The following is a 20853-nucleotide window of genomic DNA, read 5'->3' on the forward strand; positions in this document are numbered from 1 at the left end:
TATTCTCTTTTTGGTGTGTATATGACTCATTATTAATGTAATATAAATCATGATCATAAGTTAACCAATGTAAATGTGCCAGTATATTATTTTTCATGATCGTTGAACCCTGTAACGTTAATATGACTAATGACTAATATTGCCTCTATCAATTTAAGTGAATGAAGTTTCATACCTCCCCGTCTCGTCCGCGCCATCAAACTGCCCTGGTACAACCTGATACATCGCGGTGCTCCAACTTTAATTAAAGAAAACGCCCGAATCCTTAAAATATATCTCAACAAAAAAAAAGAGAATGTAAAGGAACTGACCGAACACTGTCAAAACATGCTTGCATACCAACAGCACGCACGCACGCACGCACGCACGCACACCAGCGTACTCCCACTTCCAGCAATGTGGGTAATTACGGGTGCTGAGAAGGCTCAAAGAGAGAACTCGAAACGCTAAATTAAGCACCCATTTTCAGCAGGTTAATCATTTATGAATTATTGTACTTCATAAAGATACATTGCTGATATCAAACGTATGTAGGCAGAGAGGTTGCTAGGATGTTCTGGATGGTTGATATGACGTTGCTAATACTACATTTTTATTTATAATTATCAAACAATTACTATTTACTGGCCACAATCACCTTTATATAATTTAAGTTAAATAATAATAGTATTAAATATGAATAATACTATAACAATATTAATGTTAATATAATATAAAAAGTTTTAATTAAGAACAAATATAGACAGAAAAAATAGAACTGAATTTCTCACTCTTTCTTAGTGTACATTTATTGATTGGATGATTTCTTCGCTTTACAGGGTTGAAAAAACAAGGTGGAAAAAGCAAAATCAAGGAGTTGTCTACTCTACATCTGAATTGATCTGACAGGTATTTGCAATCCATCTGACAAACATGGTCACTGATATCTGAATTAATTACAATTTGCAGAATTTTTGCAGAAAAGGTTTGGTACAATTAGGCCTAAACATAGAGACCAAATTCAGTCAAATGCTCTTAAATGTAGTGTAGTGAACAGAGCTTGCATTTTATACACCAGACAGATACACAGATTTTGAAAAGCCCCTGAGAACGAGAATAACTGAGAAATTCAAATTAGATCAACATGCAAAAATCATTCTTTTTATAATCATAATGTCAAACCCATCAAATCATACTCTATGGTTCAATGCTCTCAAATGAATAGATAGTTGAACTGGTAGAAGGTTTCATTAGCTGACAAACAAAAAGACACACAAAAGATATAATTATCTAAAGCATCTGAATGTACAAAGTATCTGAAAATGCAGAGAACCTCACAATCTCAAACAACATTCATCTTTTTGATTCTCCTCGCTGCACAAATTGGATTCTACATGGCTTTTCAAAATTACATCCACACACCCTAGACTGATCAATAAATACCTGCATAAAATGTTCAGTGTTTTCTATCCATATGACTGTGCACACCCACACGCACTTGTACACATTTACAAGTACAAACATCATTACACAAAAACAAAAGAAAGAAAAATGTTTCAACAAATATAAAGACCAGTTCATTTACAATGTTTCAATTGGTTTTAAATCCAAACTCACAGCTTTCAAAATGTATGAAAACTAGCAAACATTTTGCCACTGAGAGGACTTCAAATTCATTGAATCTCAAATGCAGTTTTGTGTGGGCTTCAGGGGTTATTCAAGTCACTTAATTGCAACAACTAATGTAAAACTGTACAATTTTTGTTTTGTTTTGTTTTAGGGAAGATTGATATCCCTTCTACATAAACCAGTATAAGGGATACATTTTAGATTCCTTTTTAGAACCGATATCTACCGGATAAAAAGAAAAAAAAGTGTTGTATTTTTAGTGTGATCACCAGTGTTGAAGTCAAAATGAATCCTAGGGGGAAAACCAAGAAGGCAAATCACACTTTAAAGATACATCAAATGTACTCTGAATCACACTGACATTAAATACATAATGCGTGACTCTCAGAAGCACTCTTCTCTCTGATGCACAGGCCTTATAATATAATACTTCACACTCTGCGCCACCAGAAGGCGCTGTTTCAAGCTTCCCAGCCACTTGTACATGTCTTCTGCAACATTTGTCAATGAGGCTCAAAGCTGGAGGATAATATACAAAGAATGGGCAAATATTGCCGATAAACTGATTGGCCGACGATCACCCAAAATAAAAATTACAGAGCTAAACAGCAATTCTATCCAAAATGTATTCAGCCAATCTTGAAAATGAAAATGAGTCAGGCACTTGAGCTCTTCAAATCCATAAGACAAAAAAAGAAACCAAACAACTCCATACAGATACTAAAAACATACAGAAACTGACTTAAGAATAATACAATTTAATGCTGATATATAAATCTTCTGTTCATCATACAAATGCTTCTAATTTATTGATATAAAGGCTTTATATGATTCATTAAAAATCATATAAATAGGATTAAAATTGCTACTGTCCAGTTATGTGTTGATCCAGATCTTTAGAAAAAAGCATTAAGGCATCAGAAGGATCACTGTGCTTCAAAATCTGTCTTCAAAATCGGTCATGCACACTGTATAAGACAAATATCGGCAGAAGCCAGGCTTTGCAACTCCTAGTGTTTGTGGAAGCTTGATAACTATGGCACAAAATCAACAGTGAATTTTCTCTTCACTGATCGGGTGTCTCCGTCATTTCCTGAGCTGCTGTACAGCTATGGACACTGATTTTTGTGAGTTCTGGATCACAGCCTGATGTTTGATGGTCCTCCTGTTCAGCCCCATCCGGCTGAGATTCTTTGCGAGGTTCTTCAGCAGAATTCATCTCCATGGATGAATCTTCAGGATGCTGATTTTCCTCCACATGTCCTTCACTCTCTTCTTCTTGAGGTGCTCCTGCTTTCTCACATTCATTCTCACTCTGGATTGGAGCTGTTGCTTCACTTTGACTTGCAGATGAACACCTAACCTCTTTTCCCTCCAGCATTTCACCGTTATCTCTTGCTCCATCCATTTCTTCATTTATTTCTGCCTCATCTGTGGGTTTCTGGTGGACGCGTTGATGCCTCACCAGACTGTGCTTCAGGGTGAAGGTGCGGTGACAGGTTTGGCACTTATAAGGCCGCTCACCTACAACAACAAGGGTCATGTTAGATGCATCAACTCTTATATTTTAATTGTGTTAAAGGGATAGTTCACCCAAAAATGAAAATTCTGTCATTAATTACTCACCCTCATGTCGTTCCAAACCCGTAAGAGCTCCTTTTATCTTCGGAACAAAAATGAAGATATTTTTGATGAATTTCGAGAGTTCTCTGACGCTCCCATAGACAGCAATGTAATTACCACGATCAAGGTTCAGAAACGTAGCAAGGACATTGTTAAAATAATCCATGTGACATCAGTGGTTTAACTGTAATTTTACGAAGGTACGAGAATACTTTTTGTGCGCAAAGATAATAAAAACGACTTTATTCAACTATTTGTCTCCTCTGCGTCACCCTGGTGCCATTTTGGAGAGTATCCACTGAACGTAAACAACGTATGCTGTTCTGTGTCAGCTGCACCAAGGGGATACGTTTTCTACATTGTTTACGCTTTGATCTGAATGAAAACAACGTATCCGCATGGCGCAGCTGACACAGAACAGCATACGTTGTTTACGTATGTGATGCTCTCCAAAATGGCACCAGGGTGACGCAGAGGAGACAAATTGTTGAATAAAGTCGTTATTTTTTTTCTTTGCGCACAAAAAGTATTCTCGTAGCTTCGTAAAATTACGGTTGAACCCCTGATGTCACATGGATTATTTTAAAGATGTCCTTGCTACGTTTCTGGACCTTGATCGTGGTAATTACATTGCTGTCTATGGGAGGGTCAGAGAGCTGTCAGAATTCATCAAAAATATATTCATTTGTGTTCTGAAGATGAACGGAGGTCTTACGGGTTTGGAACGACATGAGGGCGAGTAATTAATGACAGAATTTTAATTTTTGGATGAACTATCCCTTTAATAAATTGAGGATAGTAAATAATACCAGTAAAATGCTCCAGATCTTACCAGTATGTGAGCGCATGTGTCTGGTCAAGTCTTGCAGGCTCCAGAAGCGTTTGCTGCACACAGCACAGATCTTCTTCCTCTTGTCGGTTTTGCCTCCAGCAGGGTTGCCCTCCTCTTCCAAAGCCCTGAGCTCTAAGGAAGCAGCCTCTTCTTCATCATCACTCATCTCTTCCCTCTCCTTCTCCTCCTCATCAGCACCACTTTCCACACAGCTGCTGTTCTCGTCCTTTTCATCATCTTCTAACTTTGCCTCCAGCTCCAGCTCCAGCTCCAGCTCCAGCTCCTTTCTGGGCACTGTGACTGGGTTTCGAGAAGCAGGTTGGCGTCTTCCCTTTTTGCCTCCATCCTCTGGCTGGACCTCCTGAATGTGAGTTTTCTGGTGCCGGCTGAGGGTGGCTGCATGGCGAAAAGTCTTCTTGCAGGATGCACAGGTGTGTGGGAACTCATCTGGTGGAGAAACCGGTTCAGCAGTTGATTTAGGCTGGTGCTGCTCTGTTCCAGAAAGCTTGAAGTCTACAAGCTTGTTGGCGAGATTCATATCAAGACTATTATTGCTTTGAGAGTCATCATCATTATTTTCTACTCCCTCCGGGCTTCCCTCTGCTAGCTGTGTTTGGTTTGGGTCTGAGATGCTGTCTGTTTGTTCAGCGGCTGATTGTCCTGTTTGATCTGGTGCTTGTTCTGGAGATGAAGCTTTCTCCTCTTGTTTGGGGTTGACAGAGCTCAGATCCACAATATCTCTGGTTACAGGAGGTTCAGTGTCAGATACACTCTCTACCAAGACAAGAAAAGCTTGTTAAGCACTATACACATTGCACTGCTTTGCATACACAAGTTCACAATGATGTAATAATATTCAATTATATTATAATATTGCAATATGAAAAGTCTTGTTGCTACACAGAAAACACACTAAATTACAATACACCATGAAAGAACCATCAACCCTTCATCTCAAAATTTAAATCAGCACATTTCTGGACAAAAAATGTTAACTGATCTTACTTCATACAGTATATATGCAAGACCATTAGTGCTAAATATTCATATATAATATAATGTTACTGACCAATAGTACTAGTACTTCCTTGGGATCCTTCGTCAGCCTTAGGTTTGGGTTCAGATCCACTGTTTTGAAGAGTCCGATTAGATATTCCATGTTTGCGGAGCAGGTGGCGCTCACAGTTTGACTTTGTGGAGAAGAATGACTCACACTGAGGACAAGGATATGGCTTCTGACCTGTGAAATCAATGCACAAAACTGTAACACTCTGAAGAGAGAAACAAAACTTTATTGACTCAAATACATTGGATAAAATACAAAAATTAATATATAATGTAATACATTCAAAAGTTTGGGGTCGGTAAGATTATTTTTTTGTTTTTGAAAGATATTTCTAATGCTCACTATGGCTGCATTCATTCGATTAAAAACACAGTGAAAACAGTAATACTGTGAAATATTATTACAATTTAAAATATATGTTTTCTATTTGAATATATTTTAAAATGTAATTTATTTCCGTGAAGACTGAATTTTTAGCAGCCATTACTCCAGTCTTCAGTGTCACATCATCTGATTTCACATCATCACATCACATACTGATTTGTTGCACGATAAATATTTCTTATTATATTCAATGTTGAAAACAGTTGTGCTGCTTAATATTTTTGTGGAAGCCATAATGCATTTTTTTAGGATTCTCTGAAAAATACAGAAAGTTCAAATGAACAGAATTTAATAAAAAAAAATCTTTTGTAACATTTAAATGTGGGGTATGTATTTTTTCAAAAACGCTTTAGAAAACTGAGTCGGGCCGAGTATCAAAACAAACTTGTAGACAATCAGCAGTAAGGGGCGTGCCTACTCATGATGTGGAGGAGAGAGCGCTCAGTGCACAGTACTGACATTAGCCAAGCCGAGCGACGACAGAAAGATAGAGATGGTGGATAAAAAACAAAAGAGGAAAACGTTTGCGGAACAAAAGAAGGCTTATGATAAGGCAAGAAGTAGGACCTATGTAAATATCGGATCAGCTTTCGAGCGCTGGAGAGAACTCAAGGTGCAGGAAGGCCTGTTTCTTTTCGATAGGTGAGTAACACTGGTTTTGCTTTGTTTCACAGAACTAATATATGCTGTTTAAAAATATATGCACGTTAAAACAAACAGTGCTACCAAAACACATTCGACCTGTATTACCATAGTAACACACATTGCTTTCACTTATTGATGACATCATACCCTCAGCCAGCTGGCACTGCAGATTCTGCCATAATCGTTGCCTGGTTTGCGTACACATGTGTGGGGCGGAGCTATCAAAATAGGGGCGAGACCCTTTTGGGGGTAGGGGCGTGTTTGATTTGGTGATTTGAAATATCAACATTGGCTACCAGAAATCACTTACCCCACCTTTAAAATGTTTTTACTGTCACTGTTGATCAATTTAATGCATCCTTGCAGTGTAAATAATTATAGACAGTGAATGAATTTCAAAGCTAATCAACACATCCAACTTTAGCATGTTTGTTTACTCTTTCTGCACTGCTGTGAGAATTATTCAAGATCTATTTAATGGTTGTAGAATGATTCCAGCTAAATGGCTGACAAATGAAATACTGTACAACATTTTCTGTAAACTCCACTTTCCTAAGAATGGTATGTAGCTCATTGTATTGTATGATAGAGTAAATAAAAAAGTAAATAAAGTGCTTTATGGCATAATTTATGAATTGTAAACAGTGTCTCACCTGTGTGTGTTAGCATATGCCTTTGCAATGAGCTAGCCCAAGGGAATAGACGTGGACAGTATGGGCAGGTCATTTTCTGCACTGAATTGGAATAAGCATTCTTCTTTCCTTTGTTCTGTGAAGGTTTCTTTGGCTTATCCTTTCGTCCCTCTTTTGCCTCCTCATTGACGGACTGCTTCTCTTTCTCTTCCTTCATTGGCTCCATCTGACTAGGTTGTAAGTAGGGGCTGAATTTATTTGAGTCGGTGGTAGCTAGCATTTTCTCCACACTGGGAAACTCTCCACTTGACTCCAAGTCAATGCCACAACCTGCTGGCGTTCTCGGATCACAGATCTCTTCCTGAAACGGTCTCTTCTTGCCTCTCTTCTTTGAGTCACCAGAAGAGCCATTTTGAATGGAATCCAGTTTGGTAGTGCCCTTCTTCTCACTTAGTGTATTAAAATCCATTGCACTAACACTGTTTTTGCCATCTATTCCTGTTTCGATCAACACTGGAGTAGCCGACACAGACGAGATGATCTGGGCAATGGAGGCCAGCGGTGGCATTTCAGTACTGGAAACAGAAGATGGTTTTGGTAGCAATGGCTTCAAGCGAGTAAAAGGCTTAGTAAGGTCACTGGATAGAGCAGAGGCCAGGCTAGAAATGGAGACTGGGAGAGCTGCGAGAAGTCCAGGGGTCGTTTCCAGGGTCTGTTCTTTCTTGAGGTCTTGTTGATTCAGGGACATGCTCTGAGGTTGTTCTTTCGTCATTCTCTTCTTCTCAGGATCCTTAGGTATTGAGAGATCAATGGGCTCCATAGAGCAGTCGTTAAACAGAGGAGATGTTGTTACTTCAAGTTTAACATTTGAAGCAATTGTTTTTTGAGATTTGCTAGAGAAATCCAAAGGCTGGTCGTGGTCCTCAACAGGTCCAGCGTAGGGACCTACATTCTGAGGAACGGTGCTGTTAACCAGCCCATTTGAGGTTGGAGGGCTGGCTTGAGCGGTGGCATCTCCTCCAACCGGTACAAGACTTTTGATGTGTTCTTCAATTTCCCGCTCTGGAACATCTGGGTGGTGCTTTAGCAAATGGTGAATGCAGTTCCTTTTAGCGAGAAACGCCACCCCACATTGCTTACACTCAAATGGCTTCCGCTGACATCCATTGTGCGTTCGCAGGTGAATCTGAAGTGCTCTGTAGTTCTTAAGGTCCTCCCCGCAAAATCGGCAAGATGTGTTACTGGCACCAGCTGTATCAAGGAGGTCTAGTGTGGTGCCTCCGATTACACCACTTACAGTAGAGGAGGTGGTTACATATTCAATGTTTTTCTCGATGTCTTTGCGTGTGTTCTTCATGTGTTTCTTGCGCACTCACAGTTAGCCTATACAGTGAAAGGGTAGTGACAGAGGCGGCAGACATATGGCCGCTCGCCGCTGTGCGTTCTAAAATGTCGAATCAGCGTTGCTTTGTCAGGAGCGGAGTAGCTACAAATGGTGCACTGGTACGGTGACGCTCCCAGATGGTGACGCATATGAGCCTGGAGGCCGCCTAAGAAGGAAAAAACTTCCTTGCAGAACCGACAAGGGTACTCGGTCTTGGCCATCTTCTTGCCTCTTGATTCCTTCTCCTTGCCATCAAACTCTTCTTGCTTTCCAGTTTCATACGAGATAATCATGTTTCCTATGACATCTGGCCCCAGTTGAGTAGGCTCCCAGTTGGTAGGAGAGGACGAGGTTGAGGATGAAGAGGAGGCTGGTGATTGTCTGGCAGTTCTCACTTGTTGACCTGTTTGGGGTGGAAGGCTAGGACTGATGTTGCCCGATGAGGCCTGTTGGGCGTTCATGACAGGAGGAGGGGGCGTGGAGGCACCCATACTGGATCGAGGAGTGATTAAGGGCTTTTGCTTCAGAGAAGCAATCTGTTTGGGGTCCACCTGTAGAGGACTGCCCAGACCTTTGGCAAGCATAGACAAAGACATCTGAGGTGGCACAGAGGCTGCGAGCTTAAGGATTTGTTCAATGTCTGCCAGCTCCACTGTAGCTTGACCACTTATTGGGACAAACACACCACTACTGACAACACCATGGAGCGGCTGTAGCGACAGGAGGCCAAGGGCGGCGTTCTTGTTCATGGCTTGAAGAGAGACGGGTTCCAAAATTGAGACGCCGAGATTGTTGCTGTTTTCTTGAGGTAGATTAGTTGAAGGTGGCTCAATGCGAATTAAGCGAATGCTGTCTAAAATTTCCTGCTGAATTTGCTCTTCTGATTTCTCTGGTTTGACCAAGGAGGAGTGTTGGAGACCCAGGCACTCCAAGAAACAGTTTTTTCCATCTGAACTGGTACTATCAACATGTGGTACTAGTTCATTGACCTCCTTGGAATCCGTGGAATGGGAGTTAACTTTGGGTGCATCCATAACACCATCTGCGTTATGTTCCTGAGTTTCAGTGCTGGTGTCTGCGCTACTTTTGTGTGAGGATTTGTGGAGATCCAGAGACTGCTGAAGAGGGAAGGCCTTGTTGCAGACTTCACAAACAAATTTATGGAACTTGCTAGAGCATCTGCGCAAATTAGTCTCACACCAGACCTGAATAAATAAAACAAATTATCATCTGTCATCATCCAAAAAAGAAATAAAGTAATTCTATCTCATCTAATGTATTTCTAATGTAAGTCTTTACCTGTGCAATTTGGGGAAATTTTTGACAGCTGAAGTCAATGAAAGCCAAGTCACCAAACCCCAGAGGGATGGAGGGGTTATTCTGAATAAAGGGTTGTCCAGAGGGGTCAGTAGGGAGCTGCTTATGAATGGCGGTGTTATGACGCAGAAGACCCCGGTGTGTGCGAAAGGTAATGCAACAAATATTACACCTAGGATTAGAGAAAACAGTCAGAAACAGTATATATATTAGATATATACACAGGAATACAACGTCCGGAGCCTACCCAAGTGTAGTGTCAGGATGTGTCTCCATGTGTGTTTCCAGATCATATTTACAGTTGAATGTCTTAAAGCAGATGGGGCAGTGAAGGATCTCTTCTTCACTCTTAACAGAATCATCCTCTCCTGACTTTTGCACCAACATCACCTAAAACAAGACGATTTGTTTTCATAAAAAGTCAGAGGTACGGGCATAATAAATTCCAAAAGTCATTTACACTATTTGACTGTTTTTACTGAAACAGACATAAAGAAGGGTGGAAATGTACCTTTTTAACTGGCGGCTCCTCAGCCTGCTCCACTTCATCCTCTACACTGGGCTTCTTCTTAGTAGGGAGTCGTCGGCGCTTGTTTAGTAGGGAAGAACTAGGGGTAGGAATACTGTTTGCATCCTTTTCATGAATTTTCATGTGCCTGCAGAAATACATAACTAAACTCAGACCAAGTTCCGTCTATTGACATCCATCATAAAAATAAGAGAAATTAAAATGCTTTATTTAATGCAACATGCATAGGCGCTCCTTACTGATATATTTGCATTTAATGTATTGTAGCCTGCATTTGAGGATTTGAGGTGTCCAAAATAAAATAAAAGATAGTTTGCATTGTGACAATTCTTCAGAACACTTAATGTGAATTAACCTCAATTCTCATTATTGTAATGCAAAGTCTCATTTTCATTACTGTAAATTTATTGTATAGATCAATATATACAATTTAAAATTTAAAATTAATTCTAAAATTAATTAATGAATTAACTGTTTTAATTTAATTGTAAAAATGACAATAATGAGGGTTCATTTAAATCTTTAGCCTCATCCATGTAAAACATTCTCTGTGATGTGATGGCACCGGGGCCACTGGAATACTTCAATAATTAAAGCATGCAAAATACAGAGAGGAGTGACCAGGTGGTGGGAAATGCAATTATATGGCCAGCAGAGGTCAGAGGTAATGTGTGGAGGCAAAGTGCTGGGAGTCGCATTACGACATGCTGGAACGTGCGCACCTCTCACCCTCCTACACTTACACAGAAACAAACCCACCTTTCAGGTTCAACCAGATACAAGGCCCCTGATGCTTATGTGCAGTTGTGTTTCATAGAAAACGGTTGACCAAATAGGTCTACAGAGCATATGTATGGCGTGCACGTTTTCAAATTAAATGTGTATTGCATTGTGGTGTGTAGAATTAATTGTCTGCACTCTGTATGTAACTGGAAAGGGAGGATAAATGTCAGCAGACCCAGTGGTAAGAATCTTGTTTTACATTCTGCAGTCAAAGATATTAATAGCAGAGAGGCAGAGTGATGGTCACCCACATGTGGACCCAACCCTGACAGCCTGAATCCTGTTCCATCTCATGTCTCTGGCCACAGCAAAAAACCATGTCGATACCTTACAGACTGAAACAGTATCAGCATAATTATGTTATCACGCAACCATAATTACAGTTCTTGCAATTTCTTGTCACATGGCACTTAATCACATTGTGGTTTTGTGTTTGAAGTTACTAGTTGATGCACTGAGTAAATGTTTCCTTCTGCAGTGCCTCATCAATATTGCCAGAGGGCAGTGTGGGAAAAACGGCTCAGCTGCATGATTTAACATGCCAAGCAAAGCTGTTTTTGTTATGTAATATATGAAACGATACGGTTAAAAATGACCCAAAAAATCCATAATGTGCCATCCAAAAAATATTTTCAGCACCCCTCTCCCTGCCCCCTGCCTGTTTTCCCTCTCTCACTCACACAAACTTCTTCCACCCCCATCTGGAATGCTTGCATGTCTCAACTGCACAAGGAAGCCCTCTATGCACATCCCATCAACACAAACAAAAAGAGTCACACATCAAACCCTCCTCCACCACAAAGACACATGAAAAGAAAGCATGGACACAGAACCATCTTTCCAAATATAGGTGACATGAAAGAAAGAAGCCAGCACAGCCATCAATATCAGTCAGCCTTGAGATTTAGGCCTCTCACATCACATGCAGACATTCCTTCATCCCTCCCGACCCTCCCTCCGTACCCTCCTCCACCACATACCAACAACTACTTTAGTAATGCAGCATGCAACCTGTGCACACACAACATTTTGTTACAATTATTTCTTTAGGTCACCAATGATGCAGTTTAACACATTTGAAACCTAAAAGTGGTATGAATATAATGCTTGGAAGTATTTCGATTTTTTCCTGCATCAAACATTTTTGTCAGTCGAACGCCCTGGACCTAAGCCATTTATTTGATGTATTCCCCTTAAGATTTTAAGTTAATATTCCAATAATTTACAGTTTTTCTCAGTCTCCAAACTCAGATCACTGTTCTCAAAACAGTTAACACAGTGATCTGAATACTTTGTAATTGTCCAGAGCAGATTGTACGTTTTCATTCATTTTATACAAATTACAAATCATGCAAATAATTTTCTCAAAACAATGTGCACAAAACTCTCAAATGTTTTCACAATAGTTAATACAACCAACCAATACTTTAAAATATCTGAAAAAATGTTTTACACAAATCACAAACATTTATGTACTATTTGTCCAAACACAACAAACAAAACTCTGTAATTTGTCATTCGATCAAATGAACATATTTTCGATTGGCCCTAAACTGATAACTATTCGGTTAATCATACACTCAACACAGGAAATGCAGTTTTCCTAATCGTTTACACATTTATCACAATTGCTTTAGAGTAATAATAAAAGGGAAAGTATACAAAGAGCAAGAATGAATATGCAAAATAATAATAATATTAATAAAATATAAATCAGGGTATATACAGGAATCATGGAGTTAAATTTAATACCTTTTAAGACCTTCTTTAAGACTCTTTCCATACATTTAAGACCTCATCGCCAGTCCAAGTTTTAACCGGTTACATCGGCAACACTTTAACCTACATTTACTATATATTGATTGTAAGATAGCACAACTAAACAGACTTACTTTGTGATAACTCCTTATCAATACAACATAATTCAGAAGGGGGGAACGAAGCACAAGAGAATTAATTGAGTGACTAACCAATGCAACCCAAGAAACAAAAATTAGACCAATAAACAAAACAACTGACAAAACTTATTGAGGAGGGAAAATAAAACTCTCCTAGCTAACGAGGCAATGAGTTCACACAGTATATTCAAAAGACATATTTGTAACATCAACTCTTATAACTGTCTGCAAACCATAGCTGTTTTGTGGAACACTTCTCATGACAAACATCTGACTGATCAGACAGTTTACCTGTGATTACGGAGTGCTTGATTTGATGCAGACTTGACAGAGTGTCAGTACTGCACCTGATCAAGTCTGAATGATCATGGAAGGTAAAATAATGATCACAACTATTACATCATTTTAATTGTGCATCCCAAGCCCATGCCAGTAATAAATAAAACAGCCCAAAGTAGCGCAATTACCATGTCCCAAATATAAAAATGTCATTTCCATCCCTAAAATACATATTTTACAGTCACTGTTATGCACATTTATCATAAACACAGCTCAAATGCTTCCTACTAGTGTGGCCCAAAACATTTAGCAGTTTTATTACAGGTAGAATGCAAAATGTTTCAGTACAAGCATTTCAACCAAATGTAATTTATGCAATATTTTAAACCCTTAACCCACTGGGGAAAAATCTACATTTTTTCAAGAAAGAGGTGTAAGTCTATCAGGTGGAGTGGGGTGTAATGAGAGAGAAGAAGAAGAGTGGAACAGGCAGAAAGAGGTGAGCAGAGACGGAGATGTGAGAAATGAGGAGAGGAAAAGGAAAGGGAGAAGAGATGAGTAGAGAGGAGGGCATTCGTGTAGTCGAAAGAGCATGAGGAGAAACTGTAAGAAGACATGGACAGAGAGGAAGTGGACAACAGGGTGGAAGGAGAGGTAGAAGGTGCAGATGAATTTCAAATGAAATCAGAATTACCCTAATTGACCATGGAAAAAAAAAATCATGGCCTCTCCCTTAGAGAAGCTGGGGGGCGGGCATCCTATGATGCAAGCGCAGCAAATATGTAGTGTAGATCAAATGCAATGAAATTCTCTTCCAGATATTTCCACCACTGTGCTGTAAAAGACTGATCTGTAGTTGTCAGAAAAGTTTGTTTGCAGTTCTTGCTGCTAAAGGTGGCACAAACAGATTTTAAGTTTAAAGGGGCAGTTCGTTTTTTCTCATGGGTGATAGCAGGTGTTGGATAACAATTTTTATTTAGTTTAGATATACACAATATATATAAAGCTAAACTCCCTGTTAAAGAATTGCAATAAACATGTATTTTCATTAGCATATTTGTGCATCTACAACCGAATGTATTTTATAATCAGTAGAGAACACACCTATAGATTTGATGTTAATATTTACATTTAGTAATTGCATTACTAGAAAAAATTGCAGTGCTTCATTTTGCAGTAAAGTTGAACTGTTTGGTTAAGATAATTTTGCGTTTGGATGGCTGTGTTAAATGTTTTGAGAACAAGTACACTGCATTGAAGAAAAGTGTCAAATCGATTGAGAAAAACTGTAACAATGTATTTGCATGTTAAAGGTTCTCTGATGTCAGACAATGATCACATGGCATGCATGCAAACAGAATATTTCATCTTTTTTTAGTGTTATATTTTGATAGTTTTTATTTTACAGTTATTTATTTACATTTTGATACATTAATTATTAGCTTTTCATCAACTCATAAACCCTTTCTCTTCTGTTTAAAGAAATGTAATGTGTTCAGTACAAATTAAGCTCTATAAACAGCATCTATGACAATGTTGATTACCACAGTTTACCTTTTGACTTGTCAAAGGTAAGCGCAAAAATGGTATTTACAGTAAGTAACGCCACTTACAATGAAAGTAATGCCAGACCATTAAGATACACACTAAAATACACTTAAAAATATATTAAACAAAGTACGGAGTGTTTTGAAGTACAGCCAAAAGACAAACACATTTCGACATAAGACTAGTGGAAATCAAGTTGCTTACTGACCTTGTAAAGTTTGATTATGAGTAAAGTTATATCCAATAGACAATGATCAAAAAAGCACCAGAAAAGCACTATTTAAATAGAGTATAAACAAGTGTCTTCACTTCAAAAAGGATGATTTAGACAATGCTACAGCTTAAATTATAAACATTATATAATTATATTTCCTAAATGCTCTTTAACAAAAATAAAAGCTTCACATTTTGGCTTTTAAACCCTGCGTAATGCTTATTTCCAATAGAGGTGTGTTATTGTAACCAATATTTTTGATTTGAACAAAAACTTAGTGATGAATCAAAATGATTTTCTTTGGTACTGAACATTATTCCACATATTCTGTTGACAGAGTTTCACTTTTAGCGATATATTAATGAAAACCTCCATGCAGCTAAACAGGAAATAGGATACTCTATTGTGTATCATTGTGCGCCAGTGAAAAGGCTAGTCTACACTTACATAAAAGTTAAACATCTACCATTTTAAAAACACTGTCTGACCATTTACCTGTGCATGTTTCCATTGGTAGTGAAAGTCTGATTACATATCACACACTTGTGTGGCCTCTCTCCACTGTGAACCAGCATGTGGCGGTCCAAAGAACTGGCTGAGCTCAAAGCCTTCCCACAGATACTGCAGGAGTGGTCAGTTCCCCCACTATCTGTGTTATGCTGGAGGAAAAAACGAGGCACAGACGTGAACATACTGATATACAGTCTATATAACATGTTCAGTTTCAGTAAAATTCTGATTTTAAGACAAACTGTTGTGGTTCAGTAAACAGGTGTACATGTAGGGATGTTCTGGTGTGTTTGTGTAAGAGGGAGTGTGCACCTGTCTGATATGCATGGTGAGCTGGTGCTGTGTCATGCAGTTTTTGTTACACAGGGGGCAAATGAAGCTTGAGCGTTCGTCTTTGACTTCCTGTAGCAGACAAAAAGACAAAACACATTTTAGTTGCAATTAAAGTACATAGTTATTTAGTATATAGTTTATATAGTTTTATTAGGGATGCACTGATGTATCGGCCAATTTTTTATTATTTTAAAGTCATCGGCATATCGGAAATAGCATGAAAAGGTCCGATACCGATGGTTTATTAATTAACTGCATGGAGACAACGAGTTGCATGTCTGTTGCATAATCCAACGTTTTTCTCTGGGCAAAATAATTAAATACTTGCCAAAACAAAATAAAATCTGTACAAAATATAGTTTGTCAGGCGGCATAGTATGGCCATATGCAAATGTAATGCTGACGCATCCAACGAGTGAAATGCCCGCTCTCAGCTGTAAATTCATCATAGGTAAGTCGCAATGGCAATACACCGGCGTTAGAGTTTATCTGAGGATATGTCATGAACCGCCAAGCATTAGGCCTACATTTAAGTGAGAATGAATGGCAGGTAATATGCAGCTTTTTGCTTGAAACCAGTGTAGAACACAGATTCACACAAGGTCACATCACGCACCTGCAGCATTTCTGTGAATGGAGAAAACAGAATAAAACTATATAGGCTACATAAAAAGGAATATATAGGCCTATATACACAAAATATATTTCACTTCAAATCATTAACAGATTAACAAAACGAAAGAAAAAAAATTGTGCTGAGTTTCGGATAATTGTAACGCACTCTGAAGTTTACGGAATTACGTCGTTAATGCGAGTGAAGAACAAAGCCTATAGTTTATATAATAAATAACAGGTTAGCATCCAGATACTTCGCGAATACTGAAACATTTGGATTCATGCAGAATGAGAGAGGTAGGCTTCAGTTTCGTTTTTAAATTAATTCGTTTTGGCCTGACGCTTATATTTAGTCTAAATACAACTTTAGAGGATTTGTTGTGGATAGAAGGGAACTAAAATAGCCTAATTGTGTTTGTAATTTTGCTTTTATTTACCATTATTTTAGTTGTATTTTAGCTTTTATTTACCATCATTATTTCTGAATGTAATAATAAAATGCAACGTACAGCCTACTAATTTAGGCAGTTTTTTTCCTCTCAAAATTAACGCTTATAGGAGTAGCAGGTTTTTTTTAATCCATGCTGCAACATTTTTAAATATCTTGAAAAAAAAATGATTTAATGTTTTTATTGCGTTGACAGTTTTTTCTTTTGTTTAATACATTTGGTCTTTGGTAAATCTAGAAAAGACGATGCTGTATTGGCTATGATTAAGAGAGATCATTCAAGACTCTTCATGATTTTTTTTCTTTTTGAGTAAATTAAACACTGCGGCTGTACTTTATTATTTTTATTATTATTATTGGCAAAGAAAAAGTTTAAAAAATAACATTATTAACCGGTATGTTTTCTACTCAAACCGGTTTCACAGAGGAACGCAGGAACAGAAACGTTCAAATACTGATTCTGCTCGGAGTGAACCAATCTTTTTTTTCTTCTTCTTTCTTTTAAGCCCTGCTTTATGCAATTGACCAATATCGGTATCGGTATCGGAATCAGCCAATAGTTTTTTGTTAAAATCGGTATTGGTATCAGCATCGGCCAAAAAAAATGCTATCGGTGCATCCCTAAGTTTTATATACATATCTGACTAGATTTCAAAAACATTGCAGCCTTTTAACAGTGCAATCATACCTAAGGTGTACCATTTAACCATTTCTTTTAAAAAATATAAATATATTTTTGTAATACGTTCAGCATAACAAAATGTTTGTAAATCATACTGTTTCTATATATAGTTAGTAACTAAACTAACTATATATTTTTAACTATTACACCTTATGAGAGTCATAGACCCTGAAAACACATTAAGTAATTATGTATTAATCAAACAAAAATACGGCTCCTCAACACATGTGGCTCCCCATGACTCCGAAACCCCAGTGAGTCATTTATTTGTCCCCCAGTGAGAGATAAACACAACAGGTAAAACAGATGCAGGATGTGGCCTGCCTGATGAAGATAGTATGTGTCAGAGCAGCAGGAGCGGTTGTGCGCTCTTGTCACATGGAGCAACAAGTGGCCTCTCCATCTGTTTCTCCAGACAACAACAGCACTGGCTGAGGAAGAGCATCACTAATTCAATGGGTAAGACCTTCTGCAGGCGAGCAGTGGTGCAGAGTCACTCTCAGCGTATGGAAATACAGTTAGGGCTGTGGGATGGGATACCAGAGGGGGCTGGGGGACTGAAACACCTGTTTTCTCCACAGAGAAGTGTTTCAGTAAAATCCCACACTTTAATTGAAGGCATAAGGCAAGCATCGGCTCTCACAAAGGGGGGATTGAGAAAGCGCAAGGACCATTTGTTGCCACTCATTTAGCTGAGTTTATGTAACTGCCAGTACGAGGGAGACGAGACGGACCACTTGTAGAAAAACAGGAGCCAATCGCGTGTTTGCTTACTCTAGAATGTGGGCCAGCCTTTTGTAGCATCACTTGAGCTAAAGAGGCAACATTTTGCATTTTATTTCTAATGTGAAATATGTTATTGAAGATTAACCTTGGTCTTAGAGATTTGGGTTGCATCAAAAATTGCATACTTCCCAACTATACAGTAGGCAAAAATTAGCATATGAAAAAGTAGTATAGTATGTCTGAATTAACAGTATTCATAAAATAGTAGGCAAAAAGTACTATTTCTGGTGAATTAGTATTTTTTATCAGGCTCCAATGTTTATGTTGTTATTTCACTTTAATGGCAATGAAAAAAAAACTATTCATTGCCATTAAAGTGAAATTACTGAACCTACACACAAGAGGCTGATAAAAATGTTCATTTTAGAAGAAAATTTCAAACGGCACTTTAGAGGCTTTTGCATCTGAACCCTTCATATATATAATAGTGCTGTCAAATGATTAATCGCATCCAAAATAAAAGTTTTTGTTTACATAATATATGTTTGTGTATATTCATTATGTATATATAAAAGCACACACATACAGTAAATATTTTGAAAATATTTACATGTATATTTATATTCATATAATTTATATTATATGTAAATACAGTGGGTACGGAAAGTATTCAGACCCCCTTAAATTTTTCACTCTTTGTTATATTGCAGCCATTTGCTAAAATCATTTAAGTTATTTATATATACATAATAAATATACAAAGTACACATATATTATGTGAGCAAAAACGTGAGCAATCGTTTGACAGCACTAATATATAACCATAATATAATATGTAACAACTGCTGCTATACCTGATTTCTTCTCCCAGTACGATTGACAGAAGGGGATTTGGTTGAATTTCTGGGAGATATTTTGGTGGGCTCAGAATCAACTCCATTGATCTGGCCCACATTCATCACAGTGTTCATCATGGAGTTGATAGAGGACAGCTCCTCCTCTGTTCTAACTCCACCTTCATCATCATCTCCATGTTCTGGTTTGTCCGTTCCATCACAGTCTGCTTCTATAAATCAGATAAGAGTGAGTAAACAATGACAGAATCTTTATTTTTTGGATAAACTGTCTCTCTTAGAGCCACTGTGGCATCTTACCTTCAACTGGTTCTGGTATATGTGTGGAGGACTGATTGCTCATAGCCTCTTCTGACAAATGAGACTGTTCATTCACATCAGCAGCACCAACAGCACTGCTGACAGTCTTCTCAGGGGAGGCACTTTCCATTTCTAAGAACAGAGAATATCTGTTACTCACACAGAACTCAATATGACAAATTTTAAAAGATACACCCATTAATAAATTACTTTTCTCATATGCAAAGGAGGCCATGTGGAAATCATCTTATCATTGCCTAAATGGTTACAGTTAATCTCTGCAGGAGCTGTAGTGCGTTTTACAGGAGCAACTTTATCAGTCAACTTCCTCTTTTAGCACATGTGCTTAATTGTTTTCTTACATTCAAATAGACAAAACGAATAAAAACAACAACAACTCTATATTATGAACATTAAAATGACTATGCTAAGACTGCAAAAGGCCCTGATATTAAAGCAAATTTTTATTTAGGTTTGTAAATGCATGATGGATATAAGTCTCTTTCAATGGCTGACCAAAAAGACTAAAATAAAGTCTTTGAGAAGGCTCTGCTGAGGTTTGGATGTGATTTGGATGTGACATTTTTATATGTATGTATACTACTCTTCAAAAGTTTGTGGTCGGTAAGATTTGTTGTTTTTGAAAGAAGTCTCATGAAGGCTGGATTAATTTGATTAAAATATAGTAAAAACAGTAATATTACAATTTGAAATAACCATTTTCTATTTTAATATATTTTTAAAGTGTAATTTAATCCTGTGATGGCAAAGCTGAATTTGACTCCAGTCTTCAGTGTCACATGATCCTTCAGAAATCATTCTATTATGCTGATTTCCTGCTCAAGAAACATTTCTTATTATTACCAATATTACCAGTATTTTTGTGGAAACCATAATACTTTAAGGATCCTTTTATTAATGAAAAGTTCAAAAGAACAGTATTCATTTCAAACAGAATCTTTTGTAACATTATAAATGCCTTTACTTTCACTTTTGATAAATTAATGCATCCAATTAATGCAAATTAATGACACTAAACATTTAAATAGCAGAGTACATATTGGATTTAAAAAGCGACATTCGTCCCACAAACATCTCAATTTGAACTGAGCTCTATGTATTGTGCTGTCTAAAAGTCAAGATAGGAAAAGAACTGGCTGTGGACTGTTTGAGGCAGCTGTGGGAGTGTGATACTTCAGCGAGAGAGGCCCATACCAGTGAGGGGGGTGGTGCAGGGTGAGGAGACGACGGAGAGAAAGATGAACGACACATACGTGGGAGCGAAGGAGGAAAACACAGAGAGAAAAGTGCAATGTGAGAAAAGTGTAGAGAGAGTACTGGAAAAGAGAGTCGAGAGACTGGTTGCATGTTCACACGGGAGAAACATAGAAATGTCTTTCTGCTGTGAAGAGAAGAACAGTAGGGGGTTGGGTTGAGAGGCAAAGCAGGAAGTGGCTGTGAGAGCAGTGGAGGGTAGACGGTTCTCTGCTGTACTCTCTCTTGCTCTAAGCATGCGGCCCAGTAGCAGGGTGTGATCGCCTCTGCTGGAGGGGGAGGGTAGGAAATCCCCCTCCCAGCTCCCACCATCCCAAACTCTGCTCATGCACTTCCACTGGTTGGAAAAGTGAGGACGGAGGAGTCTG

At 38.2% G+C, this 20853-nt stretch overlaps 1 protein-coding gene and 1 pseudogene across 1 annotated transcript in view; both read right to left on the minus strand.

The window, feature by feature from the left end:
- LOC107688531 (serine/threonine-protein kinase RIO1-like) overlaps window positions 1-383 on the minus strand; it is a 9285-nt gene extending 8902 nt beyond the window's left edge. Inside the window, 1 exon segment of the mRNA XM_016486222.1 lies at window positions 176-383. Coding sequence (XP_016341708.1) covers window positions 176-197 — 22 coding nt within the window. The 5' untranslated portion in view covers window positions 198-383.
- A 1978-nt stretch (window positions 384-2361) lies between these two features.
- LOC107688444 (ras-responsive element-binding protein 1-like) overlaps window positions 2362-20853 on the minus strand; it is a 39260-nt pseudogene continuing 20768 nt past the window's right edge.

The sequence above is a fragment of the Sinocyclocheilus anshuiensis genome, unplaced genomic scaffold, assembly GCF_001515605.1.
Source record: "Sinocyclocheilus anshuiensis isolate Anshui unplaced genomic scaffold, SAMN03320099.WGS_v1.1 scaffold329, whole genome shotgun sequence".
Lineage (NCBI taxonomy): Eukaryota > Metazoa > Chordata > Actinopteri > Cypriniformes > Cyprinidae > Sinocyclocheilus > Sinocyclocheilus anshuiensis.